The following is a 24,879-nucleotide window of genomic DNA, read 5'->3' on the forward strand; positions in this document are numbered from 1 at the left end:
GGTTAATTATGTATCAGTATATGTCATGTAGAATATTGATTACATATTCCATAAATATAATATACACTGTATATGTATTTATATTATATATGATCTGTGCTGTGCTGTGCTAAGTCTTCAGTTGTGTCCAACTCTTTGCAATCCCAGGGACTGTAGCCCACCAGGCTTCTCCGTCCTTAGGATTCTCCAGGTAAGAAGGTTGCCATTTCCTTCTCCAGGGGATCTTCTTGACCCAGGGATTGAACCTGGGTCTCCTGCATTGGCAGGCAGATTCTTCGCCACTAGCGCCACCTGGGAAGTCCCTTATATATGAGCTATGTAATACCAATTATGTAATGCTAATATAATACATATTTACACATACAAATACATATGTGTACTTATGTGTTTGTTTACCTTAACATATCAGAGATTACAGTGACCCACTGATAATAACCACTGTCATGGTTTCATTAATGCTACATGAGTACTGAAATGTATTAATTTGTTGTTACAACCATGTTAAGACTGGCTTGTACAGTAAGTACAACCATGTTAGTACTGGCTTGGCCAAAAATCTCATTTTGGAAAAGCCAGAACGAACTTTTTGGCCAACCCAATACTATATCAATGTAAGTAACAAAATGAATATGAAATTTTCTTTAAAAAGGGCCTAAATGAGAGAGATGGTGCTTGGGGCTCTTGGGCGGCGTGGGAGGGGGGCGGTTAACCTGGGAACCAAATGGGCTGCTGAGATGTTCCTCGGCACAGAAAGCCCGGCCAGGTGCGCCTTGCCCTGGCAGTGACAGGCAGGCAGAGGTTAGCCCAAGCGGCCCCGCCACCCTCCCCATGCCATCACTCACGAACAGCGGTGTGGACACACCGGCTAATCTCTGTGTCTCTGGTTCCCCATCTGTGAACAGGAGCAGCTAGACTCCCCTCTTCAGACCTACGCTGTGAGGATTTCTGATGGCATACACGGAGATCACATCGAAGCCGGCTCATGACGTCAGCCACCACTGTCCATTCTCGTTGCATGATCGGTGTGACTGAGTCACAGTGACAGACATTTTGAGAGAGAGGCCTTATTTTTTATAAGAAACACCCTGCAGACGCACATAACAGAAAGTATACACACAAAGTCTCAAAACAAGTACTCGTTTAAAAAGTGGCCAAAGATGGAAAGGGTGTCCATCTCAATGAGCCACAAAGATATTATGGAACCTGGGGCTGCAGGGTAGACGCCTTACACTCTCACGACTGGGAGGAAGTGAAAAGCGGTCAGAACCATGACCAACACCGCAGATGAGCAGAGAGCATAGCGCCCCGGGTGAGTGCTCCCCGCGGCTGGCAACAAGCCCCACTGCGTGTCCTAAGGGTAGGGACCTAACCATGGGGGAGGAAGCCAGACACCTTGCGAAAAGGCAGGGCTGAAAGCTTTCCAAAGAAAATAATAATTAGGAGTAATAAAACCACAGATGGAAAGTTTAAGAATACCTGCTCACCCAACGAATTTCCAAGCTTGAGTTTTAAGATACAGATACATGTTTGCAGTTCAAAGAACTGCATGATCCAGACTTTGTTATTTTAGAGAGACACGATAGTAGAAAATAGAAGTTTTAAATTATGTTTAGTACAGCAAAATACATTATATAGTAATGTTAGAGGAAAGATTATTTGAAAGCTCTATGTTTGGGGAAAATGCTCCTTTTAAAATTCTTAACATGAAGAAAACTTTGGTTGTGGGTATGGATCATTTGACCCAGCTTTTCTACTTTTTCATAACTAATCTAAAAGTATTTATTGTGCTTTCACAATATCAAACACCACAGGTAACCAAATTGGTAAGCCTCAGTTTAAAAAGCAAAGATGTTTGTACTTATCTGCTTCCCTACAAATGAACAGATTCCCCTTCCAAATTATGTATTTAATATTCCGAGCAGAAAGCAATTAGATTTTTTATAAATGTTGATATCTAACAATTTAACAAAAACTTAGTGAAAAAAAAGTTTTACCTCACTTTGAAAAACTTGGAAGTGACTCATTAACCAATTGAACATACCTGTTGATTTAAGTGATTTATCTGATTTTAATATACTCAGAACTTTTCTTTCTTCTGAAAGATATATGTACTTGCTAAAAATTTAATAAAATCAGCCTGGAAGGAAAAAACTGCAAATTCACGGGTAGGCAGTTTGGAGATTTCTAGTTCTAAAGTAATGGCTTATATTAAAAAAAAAAAAAACCCTCATATCCTTTGCCTTGATTAATTAATGGGGAAATAAAAATATGTTTTTACTTCCATTGGTATGTTTGAATCCTTTGGCTTTCTTATATTTTATAATTTAGAGCCTGAGCAAGGCTCACTTACTAATTTTATTTACTAAGAACTAAAACCAAACTAAAAGACTTGGCAAACATATTATTAATAACACACCAATCACACATTCATTAACTTTTATATTACTAGATTTAACTGTTTCCTTTCTTTCCAAGTGGCTCAGACGGTAAAGAATCTGCCTGCAATGTGGGAGATTCCTGGGTTGGCAAGATACCCTGGAGGAGGGCAGGGCAACACACCAGTATTATTGCCTGGAGAATCCCTATGGGCAGAGGAGCCTGGCGGGCTGCAGTCCGTGGGGTCACAAAGAGTCAGACACGACTGAGCGCCGAAGTACCATGTACACTATGTACTAGCACTTACTTTCCAAAACCTCTTTGAGGTTGACCGATCTGTTCACTCCTCTAGCAAAGACACACTGAGTGTCTGTTAAATGGAGCTGGGCAGTCTGTGTAGATGGTGAGGGTGAAAGCTGACAGGCTGCCTGCCTGCAGAATGGATATATCAGGACATGCAGGAACACTCTCAACATATGTAAATTTCTGCTTCTGAGTGGGTCTTCAGTTCAGTTCAGTTCAGTTGCTCAGTTGTATCCAACTCTTTGCGACCCCATGACTGCAGCACACCAGGCCTCCCTGTCCATCACCAACTCCCACAGCTTACTCAAACTCATGTCCATTGAATCGGTGATGCCATCCAACCATCTCATCCTCTGTCATCCCCTTCTCCTCCCACCTTCAATCTTTCCCAGCATCAGGGTCTTTTCCAATGAGTTAGTTCTTCACATCAGGTGGCCATAATATTGGAGTTTCCACTTCAGCATCAGTCCTTCTAATGAATATTCAAGACTGATATGCTTTAGGATGGACTGGTTGGATCCCCTTGCAGTTCAAGGGACTCTCAAGAGTCTTCTCTAACACCACAGTTCAAAAGCATCAATTCTTTGGCGCTCAGCTTTCTTTAGAGTCCAACTCTCACATCCATACATGACTACTGGAAAAACCATAGCCTTGACTAGATGGACCTTTGTTGGCAAAGTAATGTCTCTGCTTTTTAGTATGCTGTCTAGGTTGGTCATAGCTTTTCTTCCAAAGAGCAAGAGTCTTCTAATTTCATGGCTGCAGTCACCACCTGCACTGATTTTGAAGCCTCCCAATATAAAGTCTCTCACTGTTTCCGCTGTTTCCCCATCTATTTGCCATGAAGTGATGGGACCAGATGCCATGATCTTAGTTTTCTGAATGTTGAGTTTTAAGCCAACTCTTTTACTCTCTTCTTTCACTTTCATCAAGAGGATCTTTAGTTTTTCTTCCCTTTCTGCCATAAGGGTGGTATCATCTGCATATCTGAGGTTATTGATATTTCTCCTGGCAATCTTGATTCCAGCTTGTGCTTCATCCAGCCCAGTGTTTCTCACGATGTACTCTGCATATAAGTTGAGCAAGCAGGGTGACAATATACAGTCTTGACATACTCCTTTCCCAATTTGGAACCAGTCTCTGGTTCCATGTCCAGTTCTAACTGTTGCTTCTTGACCTGCATACAGATTTCTCAGGAGGTAGGTCAGGTGTTCTGGTATTCCCATCACTTAAAGAATTTTCCACAAAATTTGTTGTAATCCACACAGTCAAAGGCTTTGGCATAGTCAATAAAGCAGAAGTAGATGTTTTTCTGGAACTCTCTTGCTTTTTCGATGATCCAATGGATGTTGGCAATTTGACCTCTGGTTGCTCTGCCTTTTCTAAATCCAGTTTGAACATCTGGAAGTTCATGGTTCACATACTGTTGAAGTCTGGCTTGGAGAATTTTGAGCATTCCTTTGCTAGCGTGTGAGATGAGTGCAATTGTGCGGTAGTTTGAGCATTCTTTGGCATTGCCTTTCTTTGGGATGGAGAAGGCAATGGCACCCCACTCCAGTACTCTTGCCTGGGAAATCCCATGGACGGAGGAGCCTGGTAGGCTGCAGTCCATGGGGTCGCTAAGAGTGGGACACGACTGAGCGACTTCACTTTCACTTTTCACTTTCCTGCATTGGAGGAGGAAATGGCAACCCACTCCAGTGTTCTTGCCTGGAGAATCCCAGGGACGGGGGCGCCTGGTGGGCTGCCATCTATGGGATCGCACAGAGTCGGACACAACTGAAGCAACTTAGCAGTAGCAGTTCTTTGAGATTGGAACGACAACTGACCTTTTCCAGTCCTGTGGCCACTGCTGAGCTTTCCAAATTTGCTGGCATATTGAGTGCAGCACTTTCACAGCATCATCTTTTAGGATTTGAAATAGCTCAGCTGGAATTCCATCACCTTCACTAGCTTTGTTTGTAGTGATGCTTCCTAAGGCCTACTTCGTGTTCCAGAATGTCTGGCTCTACGTGTGATCACACCATCGTGATTATCTGGGTCATGAAAATCTTTTTATACAGTTCTTCTGTGTATTCTTGCCATCTCTTCTTAATATCTTGTGCTTCTGTAAAGTCCATGCCATTTCTGTCCTTTATTGTGCCCATCTTTGCATCAAATATTCTCTTGGTATCTCTAATTTTCTTGATGAGATCTCGATCTTTCCCATTCTATTGTTTTCCTCTATTTCTTTGCACTGATCACTGAGGAAGGCTTTCTTATCTCTCCTTGCTATTCTTTGGAACTCTGCATTCAAATGGGTATATCTTTCCTTCTCTCCTTTGCCTTTAGCTTCTCTTCTTTTCTCAGCTATTTATAAGGCCTCCCCAGACAACGATTTTGTCTTGTCTTGTCTTTTTCTTGGGGATTGTCTTGATCACTGCTCCTGTACAATGTCATGAACTTCCGTCCATAATTCTTCAGGTACTTTGTCTATCAGATCTAATCCCATGAATCTATTTCTCACTTCCACTATATAATCATAAGGGATTTGATTTAGGTCTTACCTGAATGCTCTAGTGGTTTTCCCTACTTTCTTCAATTTAAGTCTGCATTTAGCAATAAAGAGTTCATGATCTTAGCCATAGCCAGCTCCCGGTCTTGTTTTTGCGGACTGTATAGAGCTTCTCCATATTTGGCTGCAAAGAATATAATGAATCTGATTTTGGTATTGACCATCTTGTGATGTCCATGTGTAGAGTCTTCTCTTGTGTTGTTGGAAGAGGGTGTTTGCTATGACCAGTGCATTCTTGTGACCTGCTTCGTTTTGTACTCCAAGGCCAAATTTGCCTGTTACTCCAGGTATCTCTTGACGTCCTAGTTTTGCATTCCAGTCCCCTATAATGAAAAGGACATCTTTTTTTTGGTGTTAGTTCTAGAAGGTCTTGTAGGTCTTCATAGAACCGTTGAGCTTCAACTTCTTCAGCATTACTGGTTGGTGCATAATCTTGGATTACTGTGATACTGAATGGTTTGCCTGGGAAACGAACAGAGATCATTCTGTTGTTTTTGAGATTGCGTCCAAGTACTGCATTTCGGACTCTTTTTGTTGACTATGATGGCCTCTCGATTTCTTCTAAGGGATTCTTGCCTACAGTAGTAGAGTGGGTTTCCAGAATCTAATACTTCAGGGACATCGTTACCTTCACTTTTACTCTTTTTCCCTTAATTTGTCCTGGACATTTTTAAAATGAGGAAATGGATCATAAATACTAATAAACAAAAAGAGTATGCATAGGAGAGCTATTCATTGCTTTCTTTTGTTGCTGTTAATGAAATATAGTTGGACAGCTATTGCAACAATCAGGGAAAATTACTCCCTAATGAAAAATATTTCTTCTGGCTATCCATGGGAAATTATGAAATATGGAAACTACTATCAGTTAACCTCAGGAGATGAGTTTTTAAAAAAAATTTTGGAGCTGATAGAAACTTCATCTTCATTCTCTAGATAAATGATGAAGGTTAGTGAACGGTTTCTTAGAAATGACTTAACTCATCTCTTCAAATCTGTGAGTTTTCATTCTGATTTAAGAGAGATTTGGAAAAAGAACTCTGAGGAGTAGAAACACCGCTATTTTCCTCCCAGGCATGATTGCATTCTTAACTTTGTCAATAGATTCCAGATATGCAGTCTGCCATTATAAAGGACCTTTTTACAACGGACAGGGATTACAAAAAACATCAGTCAGGGTGCTCCAGTTAACCTGACTTTGCAGAGTTCAAAACTCAGCCAGTTTCTGCCCAAATGGAAGGCCCAGGAGGCTGAAAGTCATCGCATATTAAACACAACACTCAGGCCATCCACAGAATTACTTGTGGAATGCATAATTCTTTGTTTCCCAATGTTTGCAGATCATCAATCAAAAGTCTATGAATGACAAGACTCAACTTCAGAGCACAGTGGACTGGAGGGGAAAGGACTTCTCTTTGAAAAGTCACTTAAAGAGACACTTTTTGTTTCTTTTCTAACAGGAAGATCTTGGTGCATTATTTAGAACAAAACGATACATCAATTGTCCACAACCGGTAATATCTTCGAAAGGTCAGTCAATAAAGCAAATGTGTGCGTAGCTTCCAAGGTGCTCAGGACAGAGAAGGGCCCCAGAACACCCAAGATGCTGCGTCCACCCTCTTAGAACACGGCTGACTCATAAGCAGTCCTGAAGATGAGTCTATTTAAGATGTTCCTGAAAGGAGCTTATACTCAGCATGCTGCTGCTGCTAAGTCTCTTCAGTCATGTCCGACTCTGTGTGACCCCCTGGACGGTAGCGCACCAGGCTCCTCTGTCCCCGGGATTCTCCAGGCACGAACACTGGAGTGGGTTGCCATGCCCTCCTCCAGGGGATCTTCCTGACCCAGGGATCGAACCTGCATCTCTTAGATCTTTAGCATTGACAGACCTGGGAAGTCCATACTCAGCATGGGAAAAATAATAATCACACTGGCATTGTTGAAAGAATGTTCAAAACTCTGGCTTGGAAAACAACTCCTCCCTTGGACCCTGGTTACTTAAGACACTGTTGGACTCTGCTCCTTGACTAGCAATGGTAACCTTCATCTTAAGAAAAAGAAGGCCCAGTAAATAGGAGCATTAACATATTCTGCTATCAATGCTTTATTTTTAAATCATTAGTAGAATGTTGATTCTTTTTAATTAATGCAAATAAACCTTAATGATTCTTTTTTTTTTTCTTTAAGGAGATTGTTTCAGGGCTTCTCTGGTGGCTCAGGGGCAAAGAATTCTCCTGCCAATGCAGGAAACAAGGATTCAATCCCTGATCCAGGAAGATTCAACTTGGTACAGAGCAACAAAGCCACAACTGTTGAGCTCAAGTTCTAGAGCCTGGGAGCCGCAACTACTGAGCCCACGTACCATGACTACTGAAACCTGTATGCCTACAGTCTGTGCTCTACAACAAGAAAAGCCATCACAGTTGAAAGCCCGCACACTGTGACTAGAGAGTAGCCCCTACTCTCCACACCTAGAGAAAAGCCCATGCAGCAACGAAGACCCAGCACACACAAGAATAGATAAATAAAACTATTTAAAAAATTATTCTATTGAAGTATAGTTGATTTACAATGTTATGTTAATTTCTGCTGTGCCACGGACTGATTTAGTTATACAAATATATACATTCTCTTTCATGTTCCCTTTCATTGTGGTTTATCACAGATTATTGAATATAGGGTTTCCTGTGCTACACAGTGAGACCTTATTGTTTAATGATTCTATTCTTTTAATAAAATATGGTAAACATTAAAGTATACAGAACTATGAGGTATGGTTACCAGAATCAACTTCTTTTGTCTCAGTGAGACACATGAATCGAACGTATTGAGAAGGGAATTGTTCAATACTTGGCTAAAGGAGGAAATCATCACCAGTCATCAACTGAAAAAGAATTCAGCTGATAAGAACGCATTTAAAAAAACACAGACGTGGGACTTCCCTAGTGGTCCATGGTTGAGAATCCACCTTGCAGTTCAGGGGACCCGTGTTCGATCCCTGGTCGGGAAACTAAGATCCCACATGCTGCAGAGCAACTAAATCTGTACGCCACAACTACAGAGTTTTCACACTGCAGCAAAAGATCCCGCGTGCCACAACCAAGACCTGAGGCGTCCAAGCAAATAAGCAAATAAGTATAAATAAAAAACACAGGCGTACGACTGTCCCACGCACCCAGCAGTTACCTTGGACAACTCCATGCCTGGCCCACACTGCTTGCACAGAACACAGCTTCCTGACTGGTCCCTGAATTCCTGCTGTCCACAGTCTCCTGTTTCACAAATCACTCCACATGCCTGAAAAAAAACATTTCACAAAACGTTATCTTAAGGTGAGGTAATTCTGTTTTTCACAAAAAGGGAACAGTATCTTCAGTATTATCGACATAACCACTGAAGGTAAACATTAATTCAGAGTGAGGCCAATTCAGTTTCCACTTTAGGAAGGAAAACCACTTTCTGGAAAAGTCAGCGAAACAATTCAAGCCCGAGTCCTCTCTCTGCTTCTGAATGAGAACTCCCCTTTTCTGGAATCAATCGCCATCTTCTTCCTACACATTTGTGAACCCAAGGTAAAAATTTCTAGAAGCTGTTCTCCTTTCTAAGTGAGAAGATGACTTAAAAGAACAGATATGCAGAGACCCAGGGTACTTCTTCAACTGGAAAAATTCTGAATTTAAAAATCGTATTTTTTTGATTTTTAATATAAACATATTCAGCTATAATGAATTGAATAATAAATAAATAAATGGAACATATAGACTGGCCTCAAGAACTCTGCTATTATCTTTTAGACATATCTAACACCCAACTTTGGTGCAGAAGTTTCCACCTTTTCAGTTGAATTACATTTACTTAGAGTCCATCATTCAAAAAATTCTGACAATATTGAGATCAGTAAAATTCCTAATAATTATGATGATGACAAAAATGGCCAAATCCTCTGCTCTTCAAAGTTAAAGTGTTACTTTCCTATTGATTGCCATTTTGCCACTTAATTGGGACCTAATAATATCCATTTTCTAAAAATTGAAGTATTGGTGATTTTCAATGTTGTGCTAATTTCTGCTGTATAGCAAAGTGACTCAATCATACATACATATTTACACACATATATATATGCACAAATGCTAAGTCATTTCAGTCGTGTCTGACTCTTTGCAACCCCATTGACTGTGGCCCGCCAAGCTCCTCTGTCCATGGGATTCTCCAGGCAAGAATACTAAAGTGGGTTGCCATGCCCTCCTCCAGAGGATCTTCCCAACCTAGGGATTGAACTCACATATCTTACATCACTGCATTGGCAGGCAGGTTCTTTGCCACTATATATGCATATACTTTATTTTTTAATATTCTTTTCCATTATGGTTTATCACAGGATATGAACATAGTTCTTTGTGCTATACAGTAGGACTTTTTGTTTATCCATCCTATATGTAACAGTTTGCATCTGCTAACCCTAACCTCCCATTCCATCCCTCCCCACTGGCAACTGAAAGTCTGTTCTCTATGTCCTTACAATACGCTTTGGTTCACAGCATAGGTCTTAATGGAAGGACTATCTACTTTACTTTGCAAAAACAAAGGTTGTAAGTTATTTTCATGATACAGACTTTATTTCTTATTTTACCTAAAGACAGTTAAGTTCATCTTATATGCACTCATCCTACAAAAGTATGTATATCTGCTTCTTAATAGCCAGTGTTTCATTAAAAAGTGTTGGAATTAATAGAATCTCAGACTGGTGACAACATTCAGTTCAAACTCTCACGCCAAGCAAGGGCCCCCTCAGTAATATTCCTGATGCTAATTCTGTTGCCCTAAATGAAAACTGAGAGCTTCAGGAAGCATGGGCGGAATAGAGACTGGAGTGTGCACTGCTCTTTACACGGAGGCGCATAGAACGGGCTTTAGTGGTGACAGCATGGGCAGTTATTCAGTACAAACTGCTTCCACTTGAAGCAAATACCTACAACAATGTCATCCAACCTTCTTAAATAAAATCCCAGCCTTATTCTCTAGAGCAAGCAGGAGGGAGAATTCAAGGTGTGGTTCAAGATCATAATTTGGGGCTAAAGGTCTAGTAATCACCTCCAGCCTCTCTTAACCACACTTGACAACCAATCTTAGAGGAAAGTGTTAGTCGCTCCAGGAGTCACCTGCCTGTGAGCCCATGAAGCATCATTATCCTGGGGCTATAAGTAATGCCATGACTTGATGATCTTACCCAGATTGAAATAAATAAGTGCAATTATTGCCACAAAAGTCAAGACCCAACAGCAACCTCTGACTTATTAATTAAATGCAACAATGATAAAAGGAATTTGAAAGAAAAATTTGAAGATACGGGGTTAAAAATGGGAAATAGATTGGGTACTAGTTCTATGAATTTTTCCCCTACATTCTTACGAAAGTAAAGAGTTGACTTACCAAACAGGCTAGTAAAACTACAACCGTGAAAGATTTCTGTTGCCTGAGTAGCACCTTTGAAGCCATTGCTCTTATTAAATGTATTTCTGGTTGAAGAGCTCTAAAAGAGAAGAAGATACAGTTAATGTTAATCCAGGAGTGACTGTGCTTAGTATTTACTACACAGTGCTACCATTTACTATATACACTAGTAAAACATGATACTATTTAGTATATTAATAAAACAAAGTATCATTTATGTTTTAAAAAGAACTCATCTTTTTCAAAGATACAAGAGATAAATACTAAACAATTCTTTAAAAATTTAGGTTATGAGAACTGAAGCTTTGTCAACCTACACAGTACATAGAAAACACCTGCTGGCTCTGAATTCCTAGGCTACACATGCCTTTATTTTCTTTCTGTCCAAGTCTCTACAGTGTCAACTTCACCCAGCAGAAAATTACATTCAAACTTACAGAAACTTCCCATTTATATGGGTTTAGTCATATAGGATGATACCAATGATAAAATAACTAACACATGCTAAGCACACGCCATTCTTAGCAGAACTCATTTCATCTTCACAACTACCCTAGAAGGTGGATGCTGTCGTTATCCCCACTTTAGAGATGAGGAAACTGAGGCTCATTAAGGGCTGAGTCACTTGCCTCGGATGACACTGGTGATAAGAGGCAGAGCTGGACGCCAACCCCGCTGGGTGGCTCCAGTGTCCCCATGACAGACACCGTGAAATCAACCTGCTCCGTTTAATAAAAACTGCGTGCTTGTGTCTCAGATCTTGAGCTTCACTAAGAAGCGGGAACAACTAACATATGGCATTTGTAAACTCTTCCCCAAACCAGTACAGCGCAAATTATCTACTAGCAGAAAAATGAGCATTTATTAAAAACAAAAAAAACACCTAAAAATCATTTATAAGTGATGAACTGGAGGCACTACCCTGACACTTCAAGAAGAACAAACTAAGCCTCTTTCTCTTTGCCAAATGCAGAGACAAGTGTGTTTTGTTTTGTTTTTACAGACTCACGCCATGTCAAGAGAAGAGATTTATTTGAACATTTTTAAAAAGTAAAGACTCATCTGTACCCTCCACCAATCAGGCAGAGGAACAGTGATTCAGTTTCTAACAAGAACTCAGAGCAGATAGCCTGACTACTTGGAAAGAAACCAGAGCAAAAATCAAACAGCTCAAGAAAAACAGCAACAGTAACAACAGAGGAAGCAGGCTGAGGTGAGCAGGCTGCCGTCCCAACTGCGGACCAAACAGCCAGCCCGGGGCACCCCAGCCCCGCCAGGAGGCTGTCCAGGTGGTCGTCCCGGCTGCCCCAGCAGGTCCAAACATCGGCAACAAAAAGTCATTTTTAAATGTGGTTGAGTGAATAACCCATTTTGAATGAATTCAAACAGCTCTTTTTTTTTTTTTTCTTTTCCGGCTTCTTGATCACAGCTTTTCTCACCCCCCCTTGCATATCTCAAAATCATCCAGCAATTACCCAACCATGCAACCTGCTGCTGTATAGACACAGGATAGGGGTCAGAAGATAACATCACATTCCCTGAATGGTATGCTTCAGGCTGTCTCTTTCCCAGCAGGGCCCTCAATTTTTTTTAAGATAAAAAGCACAAAACCTATATGGAATTAAACTAACACAGAAAAGAGGTTATAAATACCAAAGTATATACATAGAACACGAGGAACAAAGAGATTGCTAGAGTCTGGGCACCGTTGTTGTTGTTGTTCAGTGGCCAAGTCGTGTCTGACTCTTTGCAGCCCCATGGACCGATGCACACCAAGCTTCCCTGTCCTTGACTATCTCTCGGAGTTTGCTCGAACTCATGTCCATTGAGTCAGTGATGCCATCCAACCATCTCATCCTCTGTCATCCCCTTCTTCTAGAGTCTGTGAATAATCAGTCTATAGTTGAGCGTCCAGTTAGGACAGATAACTCTACTGGGGCATGGTGCTAATTACTGTGGAAGGCAGACAAAACATGCAGCATCTTCTTGTAAAGATGACTGATGACACACACCTCAACCTAGAAGTCAAGGCAATTCGATTCTGACTTCACAAGACACGCCCATTTTATGTACGAAAATAAATATGGCAAAATATTATCTATGATTTAGGTTTATACTGTGGCAATCTGGGGGATTTTTTACCCTCTTTATCCTGAACATTCTTTGTAGTATAAAGATTTCATTAATAATGAAACAAACACATGTATAGTGCTTTGGGGGCCAAAAATGTAAGTAACATGATCCTTCTTAAAAGTTTATAAATTAAAAAAGGTGATGAGATAAAAACCATACATATACTACCCAAAAAGGAGAACACTGAACAAAGTACTACGATTTTTGCATCACAAAATTTTTTTAGATGATATGGTATACAAAAATTAATGAAACTAGATCCAATGTGCTGATTTATATTGGGTTAGCCAAATATTTCGGGCTTCCCGTGTGGCTCAGCAGGTAAAGAATTTGCTTGCAATATGGGAGACCTGGGTTCGATCTCTGGGTTGGAAAGACCCCCTGGTTAAGGGAAAGGCTACCCACTCCAGTATTCTGGCCTGGAGAATCTCACGGCCTATACAGTCCATGGGGTTGCAAAGAGTCGGACACGACTGAGCGACTTTCACTTTTTTCTTCCACCCAAAAAGTTCATTCAGGGTTTCCCATAAGACGTTATGGGAACTTTCTGGCCAGCCCAAAATATTATCTTCCCAACACACAGTAAACTGAGTAGTTGAAATGGGAAATACAAAAGGAGCACTGCTGCGCCTGCATTTCCAGGGGCACAGTGGGTTTGTGCCTGCAAATCATCTTCTAAACTCCTTGGCCAGACACCTATGCCCTTTTCATCTGCCCGCTGGCCTAGAGGTCTCATCACTGGTCCCTGCCTACGCTGCCCGCCCAGGACAGCCACAGCCTGACATCCACCCTTCTGCTGCATGCCCGTGATCTTGCTCCTCTGGGTCTGGAGAGCCTTTCTCCTTCTGAGACCCTCCAAGAGCCAGCTCAGTGACCACCCTGCTGAATGCTGTCCACAGCCAAGCAGAGGGAAAAGCGCGGCTCTCGTTGGCCCCACAGCCCTTTCCACATTCACGGACAAGACCCACAACATGGCACGGCAGGTCCACTCCTCAGACAACACGGTTCTTCACAGCAGGGACCACACCTGTGACTCCGTTCCTAGCGTCAGGCACACCAGGGTGCTCAGCGAACGTGTGCAGAATTAAGTGGATGAAGAAGCACAAAACAATGAAAAACACTTCGTGGAAAACACCTGAGATTTGGTTGCGGATAACAGATCTAATTCTTTTGTGGTGTACAGGATAAACATTTTTTGTTTCAGACAAATATACATATATATGTGAAATCTTACTACCTGCTCAAGGCATTCAGTACATTAAATTGCATGCTCAGCCACTTCATAGGTGTCCGACTCTTTGTGACACCATGGACTGTGGGCCACCAGGCTCCTCTGTCCATGGGATTCTCCTGGCAAGAATACTGGAGCAGGTTGCCATGCCCTCCTCCAGGGGATCTTCCTGACCCAGGGACTGAACCCGAGTCCCCTGCATCTCCTGCACTGCAGGCAGATTCTTTACCCGCTGAGCCATCAGGGAAGCCCACATTAGATCAGGAGACAGGATTAAATGACATAGTGATGTATTTTTAAACATCTTAATTCACTTTAAAAATGCAAGCTGTCATTCACAGACGATTTCTTAAACTGGGAACTGGGGGCTGAAGTGTGCCAATGAACTATGTTACTTCTCTTTTCTGTGGCTTCTCTTTTAACCTGGCTTTTTATACCAAGAGGCTGAGAAGTAATTTAGGCTTGGGCGGACTATCTATGGAGTGGCTATGGTGGTATAAAGGCAAAGTTCAAATAGTCTCCTGCAGGTAAACCCAGATATACCCATTTGAATGCGGAGTTCCAAAGAATATCAAGGAGAGATAAGAAAGCCTTCCTCAGAGATCAATGCAAAGAAATAGAGGAAAACAATAGAATGGGGAAAACTAGAGATCACTTCAAGAAAAGTAGAGATACCAAGGGAACATATGATGCAAAGATGGGCACAATAAAGGACAGAAATGGCATGGACTTTACAGAACCACAAGATATTAAGAAGAGATGGCAAGAATACACAAGAACTGTATACAGAATACAGAACTGTATAAAGAATACAGAAGAACTGTATAAAAAGATTTTCATGACCCAGATAATCACGATGGTGTGATCACTCACCTAGAGCCAGACATCCTGGAACACAAAGTAGGCCTTAGGAAGCATCACTACGAACAAAGCTAGTGAAGGTGATGGAATTCCAGCTGAGCTATTTCAAATCCTAAAAGATGATGCTGTGAAAGTGCTGCACTCAATATGCCAGCACATTTGGAAAGCTCAGCAGTGGCCACAGGACTGGCAAAGGTCAGTTTTCATTCCAACCCCAAAGAAAGGCAATGCCAAAGAATGCTCAAACTACCACACAATTGCACTCATCTCACATGCTAGCAAAGTAATGCTCAAAATTCTCCAAGCCAGGCTTCAACAGTACATGAACTGTGAACTTCCAGATGTTCAAGCTGGATTTAGTAAAGGCAGAGGAACCAGAGTTCAAAATGCCAACATCTGTTGGATTATCAAAAAAGCAAGAGAGTTCCAGAAAAACTTCTACTTCGGCTTCAATCACTATGCCAGAGCCTCTGACTGTGTGGACCACAACAAACTGGAAAATTCTGAAAGAGATGGGAATACCAGACCACCTGACCTGCCTCCTGAGAACTCTGTATGCAGGTCAAGAAGCAACAGTTAGAACTAGACATGGAACAACAGACTGGTTCTAAATCGGGAAAGGAGTAGGTCAAGGCTGTATATTGTCACCCTGCTTATTTAACTTATATGCAGAGTACATCATGAGAAATGCTGACCTGGATGAAGCAGAAGCTGGAATCAAGATTGCTGGGAGAAATACCAGTAACCTCAGATGACAGATGCAGACGACACCACATTTATGGCAGAAAGTGAAGAAGAACTAAAGAGCCTCTTGAAAGTGAAAGAGGAGAGTGAAAAAGTTGGCTTAAAACTTAACATTCAGAAAACTAAGATCATGGCATCAGGTCCCATAACTTCATGGCAAATAAATGGAAATAGTGAGAGACTTTATTTTTGGGGGGCTCCAAAATCACTGCAGATGGTGACTGCAGCCATGAAATTAAAAGTCACTTGCTCCCTGGAAGAAAAGCTATGACCAACCTAGATGACATATTAAAAAGCAGAGACATTACTTTGCCAACAAAGGTCCATTTAGTCAAAGCTATGGCTTTTCCAGTAGTCATGTATGGATGTGAGAGGTGGATTCTAAAGAAAGCTGAGCACCAAAGAATTGATGCTTTTGATCTGTGGTGTTGGAGAAGACTCTTGAGAATCTGTTGAACTGCAAGGAGATCTAACCAGTCCATCCCAAAGGAAATCAGTCTTGAATATTCATTGGAAGGACTGATGCTGAAGCTGAAACTCCAATACTTTGGCCACCTGATGGGAAGAACTGACTCATTTGAAAAGACCCTGATGCTGGGAAAGATTGAAGGCAGGAGGAGAAGGGGATGACAGAGGGTGAGATGGTTGGATGGCATCACCGACTTGATGCACATGTGTTTGAGTAAGCGCTGGGAGTTGGTGATGGAAGAGTCGGACATGACTGAGTGACTGAACTGAACTGAACTGAGGAAAACCCACCATAATTGAAAATAGCCTGCAGGTAATTGGGAATGGTCAGGAGAAAATGCAGCCAGGATCCCTGGGTTTTCAGCAAAGTCACTCTGAGATCACACATCTGTAGAGACAAAAACAGGCCCTTTCTGTGGGGTGTGGGAGGGTTTGCTGAGATAATGCAGGGAAGCGGCACAGCTGGCGGCCTGGAACAGAGTAAAGGCTTAAAGGATGATGGCTGCTGAGGATGCCATGGTTTTTGTTGCCCTTGGGAGCATCACTAACTAACTGTGGACCTGACCCGAGTCTCCTCTTCTCTGAACTGGGTGCAGTGACAGGACTGCCTCCAGAATGGCTGTGAGCAATAAGTGAGCCTGACAGCTCTGAGACATGACTGTTCCTGGCACATAATAAGTGCTCAATACGGGTCAGCAATGGGTGCTGACATTATTGGGCCTCCCAGTTGGATCAGTGGTAAAGAACCTGCCTGCCAACGCCAGAGATGCAGGAGACCCGGGTTCGATCCCTGGCTCGGGAAGATCCCCTGGAGGAGGGAATGGCAACCCACTCTAGTATTCTTGCCTGGAGAATCCTCAAGGACAGAGGAGCCTGATAGGCTATAGTCCATGGGGTCACAAAGAGTTAGACATGACTGAAGCTACTTAACATGAACACACCCTGCCTTTGTTAATGACATTACCCTTGAGGAGCAAATGATCCAGTGTACTGACAGTCCCTGAAGGCTGCAACCTGCTGGACAAATGTGGGACACCCAAATGGTCACGATCGACCAGGCAGCATTTCAGACCTCTGGACCTGAGGCTGCAGAGGGTGTTTGAAGACAGAACAGGGCCAGTGAACTAGGCATTCACAGCATCGAGGACCATGTCCGTGCTCTGGACAAAAGACAGCTTCTTTCCTCACTACCTACTCTCTTCACGAGGTGTTTATCCCCATACAAGGGAGGACACTGAGACCCAAAGGACACACGGACTAGAAATGGTGGAAACCAAAGAAAACTCATTCCTGGTGACCCCAAGGCAGGGCTCTGGGCGCTCTGCCAGGCTGACTAAGGGTTGTACCCACCCCAGTGAGTATCTAAGACCCTTAGCTCTGTAGGACTCCACCAAACTGATCGATACTGCAAAGCTGTACAACCACTTAAATAAAGTGTTCAGCAGTGCAACCCTTCATCCCACCAGCTCTGATGGAGCAGCTGTTAGTGCCTGCAAGGAGGAGAAGCCACCTGAGGGAGGGTGCGGTAAAGGGGCGCTTGGCCCGAGCTCTTGGCGGAACAGAGCTGCTGAACCTCTTCAGACTGCCCGACCAAGAACTATTCAGAAATAAACCATTCAGCCGGTGGAGTGTTCTAAGCATGACCTTGAATTTCCTGGAATAAAATGAAATCACTTATGAAATGTGTTGGCATTCATAAAAAAAAGAAGGAAAATTTAATGGAATAACAAGCATGTAAGTAATAATGTTTAAAATAAAAATAAGGCAATAAAAAGGTATTTACTGAAATTGCTTTTAACTTCTGGGACTGGCCCAGGTAAAGAAATGCTTTTTATAGATGCCAGTGTTCTGTTTATCTGGGGAAGGACCTGACAAGCACAGAATATACACATTATGAGATTATGGACAATGGGTCTGGGCTTCCCTGGTAGCTCAGAGGTAAAGAATCTGCCTGCCAATGCAGGAGGTGTGGGTTTGATCTCTGGGCCAGGAAGATCCCCTGGAGAAGGAAATGGCAACCCACTCCAATATTCTTGCCTGGGAAATCCCATGGACAGCGGAGACGGGCGGGCTGCAGTCCTGGGGTCGCAAAGAGTCAGACACAACTTAGCAACTAAACAACAATGGGCCCACAGGGACTTTCACATTTTGCCTCAGTGTCCAGACGATACATCAACTAGCAGTCTGGTGCCTGTTTTTCCAAAATGTGTGCAGAGAAACCAGCCGCGGCAATCAGGAGAAGACCAAAGATGTCTGGTGTACAGGAATCCAGGCGTGTGGGATTGCTGTCTCGCCGTCTCCAACAACAGCAAGCAGGTGTCAAGAGAACCAGGCAAGCAAAAACGAAGAGCCCAGAGCTGGCAAACACTTTTCAGCGGCAGAGAAAGTGACTGCTTATCAGATCAAGCTTCTCAGCCTGCTCATTTGAATGAACGGTAACTAACATGCAGGCCACCTAACTGCCAGCCCCCGGAGAGGGTAAATCCACAGGTGCGGAAATGAAAGGCATCCTCCTCCCCTTGCTGATCCAGATCCCGAAGACCTGGGCTGGTGCATGTGTCACTGGGCAGAGCTCAGGGTTTCCGGGAGTGGCTGGGAGCGGCAGCCCCAGGCTTCCCCCGTCTGAGCCGGGCAGACCCACTGGATCTGAACCACGGGGCTGCTCCAACCTGCAGATCCCTCCAGCTGCCCCTGCTTCTGCCCCCAGGCTCTCCTGCACTCGGGGCCTCACCTACCACGCCTTCCCTGGATCTGCCACACTGGGTCTCCCTAAACCTAGCGTGGGCACCCTCCCTTGGGCTCCTAAAGCACCCTGGGTGCCCTGCCAACCCACAGGGTGACCGTCCGGTTCTTCTCTCTCTCTGTTGCCCTTGAATTGCATCTTGTCAGGACGCATCGCTTCTTTCAGTCACTATAGCACTTAATTTTAAAGATCAGTTTTCATATTAAAAATGAAGACTTTCCCTGAAAACTGAAAGCCTGGCATCCACAAGTCCCATGTCAAGGCGACCCAAGCTCCAGCTGAGCAGCTGCCATCCCATCCACTGAGGAATTCAGGCGTTGGGGGCTATGGTCCCCACCTCCCCTGTCGTCACAACCTTCCTGCATCACCAGCCGAGCAGTTAAGAGTTCATCACCAGTTGGGGTTGGAGTATTTGGTGATCAGAACTGTGATTTTGCTCTAGAACTGTAGCACATCCAAAATATGTGCGCAATACATGTTGAAGCAATGAAGAAATTCATTAACTAGAAACAGTAAAATGTTAGGGTTGTCATAAGGAGTAAAATAATATAAGGGGAAATGTGTGCGACCGACCACACCTTGAGCTTGAAACATAAGTGATGGTGGGAGAGCACGGTTCAGGTGAGGAGGGTGTTTCTCAGTATAGAGCTATAATAATAACAAACATCCCCAAGGAGGAAGAGCTCGTGTGACCTTTCCAAATTTTAACAATTCGGTAACATCTTCAAGAATGGTCCTTATTTTTGATCTTATAAATGACCAAAATATATGAATCTTAAAATGGTTCAAATAATCTAAATAATTTTTTCCGAGAAAAAGTTGCTTAATTTTCTTTTTCCCCTCATATTTCAAAGCCATTTGATTTATTATCTGACACGCAGAGCATGCAACAGGAAAACGTTTTCATCTAGTAAAACTATTCATACACTAGGTCATGAAGCCACAACCAACTCATACATTTTTCCAATATGCAATAAGCTGAGATATTTTTTTAAGAAATTAACATTAAACTGGCAGGCTTACAATTTATAAAATCAGCACTGAAATGACGCCAGTGCTACACGTACGGCCTCTTATATTTTAATGGTGGAACACAATCATAAATGGCTGAGGATAATCTCAGTTCCATATGCAAAGAGAATAAAAAATTAATTAGAAATCTAGGGTGCTGCTATTTCCACACACGGCAACAACCTCTAGCTGCTGGCTCTTCTGTATCTTCACCTTTAGTTTCACTCTATCCTGAAAATTGTTCTTCTTACACAGTAGAATTTGCAGCCCCTTTTGCGGCCTAGAAAACTCAGGAAAGTATGCGGTAATAAAAATATACATATTGTTGTTGGCTGGGAAGTGGGAATGATTTCCCTTTTCAAGACAAGAAATATTTTCTACTAAAAACTCTACAAGCTTTAAAATGTTCTGTTGCCAAATACAATACCTTCAATTCCTTCAAAGTTCAAAACCATTAGGGGCCACTCACTATCAGGCTCCTACAATTTTTTTTAACAGAAGCTGATTCACTTTCAATTTTTACTTTCATGCGTTGGAGAAGGAAATGGCAACCCACTCCAGTGTTCTTGCCTGGAGAATCCCAGGGACAGGGGAGCCTGGTGGGCTGCCATCTATGGGGTCGCACAGAGTTGGACACGACTGAAGCGACTTAGCAGCAGCAGCAGCAGCAGCAGCAAACTAGGATAGGTTTTTTGAAAATAATTCTTTCTATTTCTCTGAGTTTTAAACGCTGTCATTTTTGCCTTAGGAAGCCACAGTGTTCTCAAAATGCTTAATCAACTAGCATACTGTAACTGGGTACTCTTCCCCAACTTTACTAACGTTTTTCAGTCCTAAAAGACAAATAGGACAATTGTAGCATCAGGGTCTAAGGGACCCCAAACATCCATACAGTCTATTCTAAGAGAATTGTGCATAACAATGTCTACAACACAGCTGTTTAAATTTTTACTTTAGAAGTCTGGACAGATTCCCAAACCCCTCTTGTAGCATGTGCAGAGTTCTCCGTTATAAATGGCCTCCATTCTTTTAGAACTTTCTCATCTTAGAACCATCTGAGCAGACAGAGGGGAAGAGTTGGCTGAATAACATTTAATCTTCAGGTAGACAAGCTCCTCTGGTATATAATTGCTGAGGTTGGCTGTCCTCCTTTTAAAAACCCAGCTCTCAAAACTCCAATTTAAAAGGCACATATTCTGTGATGTGTGGACTACGTGATAACCCAATACTGTTTAAACATCTTACTTCTAAATGTAAACAGTTGAGACAGATAAAATACGATGAATGAACTCACTGCTCAGCCAGTAAATCATGAAAGGAAATTGCGTTCGTACTGCTTGACTGTTCTTTTTCTTCAGCCAGAAGGTCATTTTAGAAAGGTTATGAACATTTAAGAATCAGCTGCCATGAGACAAACACCTCTCACTGTTAAGCTGTTCCTGCTCTCTTATCACATGAGCAGCTGTCTCTTTATTCAGGGCATATATTTATTCAACCTGTTGTCGACAGACAGAGCATGCTGGCCTTTTCCAAATCTTTAAATGCTTGACTTTAAATACTGATTTATCAGATTTAAGAGGACTTGGCTATTTTCCTTAAAGATCCTTCAGTCTTTGTTTGTGCTTTGTTAATTTTTGTATGGCTCATCCGGTTGCAGAGGACTGGGTTAAGCTTGGGTTTGGATGTTTAAATGGATGAAAAAGGAGAACCAAAGTCTCTTCAGGAGTGTTAGCAGAACTCCACATTCAGATGTCAAATGTCCCCAAATACCCTGGATTCACATATTAGAGCTACAACTAGTAAATTAAATTAACATACTAAGAACAGCATGTAATTATTACATGTATGTACAAATACATTCTATGTAAGTTAAACATCATCTGAGGTTAAAAAACAAATTTTCTGTTCTTTTAAAAAGCCTCTTAAATGTTAGCAATGTTCTTTATTCAAGTCATCTGGGTAGGAAAGGCACTTTACAATTTCAAGTGCATAAAAAAGTCTCCCTATGTGCTTACCTTCAAATTCAAAATTCAGTCTGGACTCAGAGCCTAAAGACACTCCCATCAAAGAAACAAATAAATTCCATGAATGTCCCAGAATATGCTAATACAACATCCTAGAGTCAGCACTTAGTATGGAAAAAATTCCAAAGTACTTAAAGACACCTGGCCTCCATAACAAAGTAGACCTCATGAGACACTTACAAGGGTTAAAAAGAAACAAACAAAGAGCTCACGATAAAGCACCATGTATTCATGCCAAGGGAGTATTTTCAAAGTGAAACTGCATTTCTGTGTTTTGTATTACTGCCAGGACTTGATAAATATTATGTGAAGAAAAACTCTTTTCAAGTACTGAGATCTCTGTGAATGATAACTGTCAAAAACTGTTTTCCAGGGTAGGACTCTATTCTCACCCCCTCTAGTTATGTATCTTTAAATTAGATGATAAAGTGCTTGAAATAAGACATGTTTTTAAACTACATGAAAGAAGCATGGCAAAGACGTCTAAGGTGAAGCTGTACAACAGAAAACAGAGAGAGTAAACCCTGAACTAATGCAATATAATCTTCTCCTTTGCATATAGGTATCTGATTATGAAATAACAACACATCAAAATAAATTCTTCTGTTTGCCTAAGTCATGTTTAACAGTAACTGTTTCCTGTTTATATAAAGAAATTTTCTTCTATTGTAAACAGTAAAGGAAAACTGTCACTGAAGTAAAAACCACCCATTCATAGTTTGAGTTAAACTATTTCAATTAAAGAAATACCAAACAATGGCTACTGGTCTTGTTTGTCTGCAAACTGAGTCCTTTTTTAAATGAAAAAAACAAACAAGGACATGCATTTCCTACAATGGTAACTGTAGGTGTGACGCATAGCTCTCTACCAACGAAACAGATCGCTGCAGCTGGGTGCTTGCAAACTTCCTTCTCAAGAGGGAATGATCTACATCTCTATGCCATTGAATGGCAGGAGACCCCTGACCAAGGCTGCGAGAGCGGCCCTGTGCATCACCGTGCCGGCACCTCCTCCCTCCCGGGCTCTCACACCGCCCGCCCGCCTGCAGACCGCTTCCCGCCGGGAGGGCTGCAGCGCCCGGTCCAGGCCGGGCGAGCACACACTTGCACGCACACACACCTTCGCCTGCGCGCAGCATTCTGTTGACTAGATCCCTGCACAGAGGGTCAGCGCGCTCGGTCCGGTCGCCCACGCGGGCCGGGGGGCGTTCCCCCAGCTCCTGCATCTCCTTGCCCCCCGCCGTCAGCCCTCCCAGGGGGTCGCCTCCGCCGGCCCTGTCCTCCCTACCCCTGCCCTGCGCACGGGCAGCCCAGGGTGGCACCCCCGGTCTCCACCCGCGGCCGCCTCCTCTCAGCGCGCGTTTCGCGGGGATCCGCCGGGGCGAGGGCTGGGACAGCCGCGTGGCGTGGCCGGGTGAGCTGCGGGCACCTACCTTCCCCGGTGCCTGGAGGCTACCCCACAGGTCCCGACAGCGATCGGAGGCTCAGGGGCGCGCGGCACGCGGCGCGGAGCTGGGCCGGGGTCCGCTCCTCACTCGCGCGCCCTGCACTGCCCTGCGCCGCGGCCCCGCGCTCCCCGGTAGCCCGGCAACCGCCACCGCCTCCCGGCCCCGCCCACCCGGGGCCCCGCCCACCAGAATTCCCGCCCACGTCCCCTCCGGCCCGCAGGCTCCCGGCGGCGCCACCGCTTGCCCTGCCCACGTCTGAGCCCCGCCCACCCCATGGCCCGCCTACATCGTGGCCACACCCACCCCTCGGCCCCGCCCACAGCAGAGGCACCTCACACCCCCTGGGCTCCAGGCTGTCCCCACCGGCCCCGGGCACCTTAGGCCGCAGCTGAGCCGCCCGTGGCCCCCGGGGCTGCGGGAGCTGTTGACTGCATCCCGCAGGCGGGCCTGGGCAGGGCGGAGAGTGCTCATCCGGACCGCCAAGAGCGGGGCTGTGTCACTGCCTGCGGCTAGAGTGGCACCCTCGTGTCCACCTGGACGGGCTTCCAGGCTTCGTGCCTCTGCGCTGCTCATCACCTACCCTGCGCCCGCCTCTGGGCCAGGAAAGGCGCGGGAAGCCACGTGACACGAGTGCAGTGGGTCCAGATCACCAGGACCTGGCCCACCGGGCTCCTCCCCACTCACAGAGGCTTTTCCCGGAGGGTCCAAGGGACACTGGCTTCCAGAGGGCCCGGTGCACCCATAGGTCCAGCGCGGTCTGGTCCAAGCTCCCGGGGATCCAGGCCTCCACACGCATCTCGTGAACGGATGGTGTCCAAACTTCACTTTGCACACTTAAGAAGCGGAGCTAAGGGTGCCTACTCCGCACCTTCGGTGGACGGAGTAAAAGGACCAAGTACAGAAAAAGGTTTTCCGCAGTAGAATGCTATAGAAATGTAAGCAATTATCGTCATCTGGCCAGTGAGTAAGTGGACAAACTTCTCTCCAGCCCAAGATGCCACGCAGGCATTGCGTTGGTGCAGAGGAGCGCACCGCTCCCTTCGTTGGCTTTGATTCCCTGGCAAAACTTCACGTTCCTTTGAATGGAACCAAATCCTATGTTTCCTTTCTGTACCCCAAGGCCCATAGTAGCCTTCAATAAGTGTTTGTAGATTGAGTACGTTGCTACAGTTAGTTACCCATACGCATGACCCCACACTGAGAATGCCCAGTGCAGTACTAGGCAGTTGTGAAAAATACTTTAAAAATATCCTTCCAAGTGTCAACCTCAAGGTTGTCATGGCCGGAATAGAAACTGCAATAATAACTTACTTTTAATAATTTACAAATGATATACCCTATCCTATTTGAGGACTTTCTGGGTGGCCCTATTGGTAAAGAACCTGACTGCCAGTGCAGGAGTCATAAGCAATGCCGGTTCGATCCCTGGGTCAGGAAAATTCTCTGGAAAAGGGAATGACAACCCACTCCAGTATTCTTGCCTAGAGAATCCCATAGATGGAGAATTCTCCAGGGCTACAGTCCATGGGGTC

At 43.8% G+C, this 24,879-nt stretch overlaps 1 protein-coding gene across 6 annotated transcripts in view; it reads right to left on the bottom strand.

Annotated features, from left to right (window-relative positions):
* The window catches only part of TNFRSF19 (TNF receptor superfamily member 19), a 91,142-nt gene that overhangs the window by 58,817 nt on the left and 7,446 nt on the right, over positions 1–24,879 (bottom strand). For 4 of the 6 annotated variants that reach the window (XR_009740010.1, XM_061434959.1, XM_061434958.1 and 1 more), the window contains exons 2-3: positions 10,664–10,763; positions 8,420–8,530 (exon numbers count right to left, since the gene is read on the bottom strand). Coding sequence is in view for 5 of the 6 variants with exons in the window: in XM_061434959.1 (XP_061290943.1) it covers positions 8,420–8,530; positions 10,664–10,729 (177 nt within the window). In the remaining variant the exon portion in view is untranslated. Of the gene's footprint in view, positions 1–8,419; positions 8,531–10,663; positions 10,764–23,332; positions 23,498–24,879 lie in introns of those variants that run through there. The other 2 variants (XM_061434960.1, XM_061434956.1) reach the window with 2 other exon arrangements.

Source organism: Bos javanicus, chromosome 12 (assembly GCF_032452875.1).
Source record: "Bos javanicus breed banteng chromosome 12, ARS-OSU_banteng_1.0, whole genome shotgun sequence".
Lineage (NCBI taxonomy): Eukaryota > Metazoa > Chordata > Mammalia > Artiodactyla > Bovidae > Bos > Bos javanicus.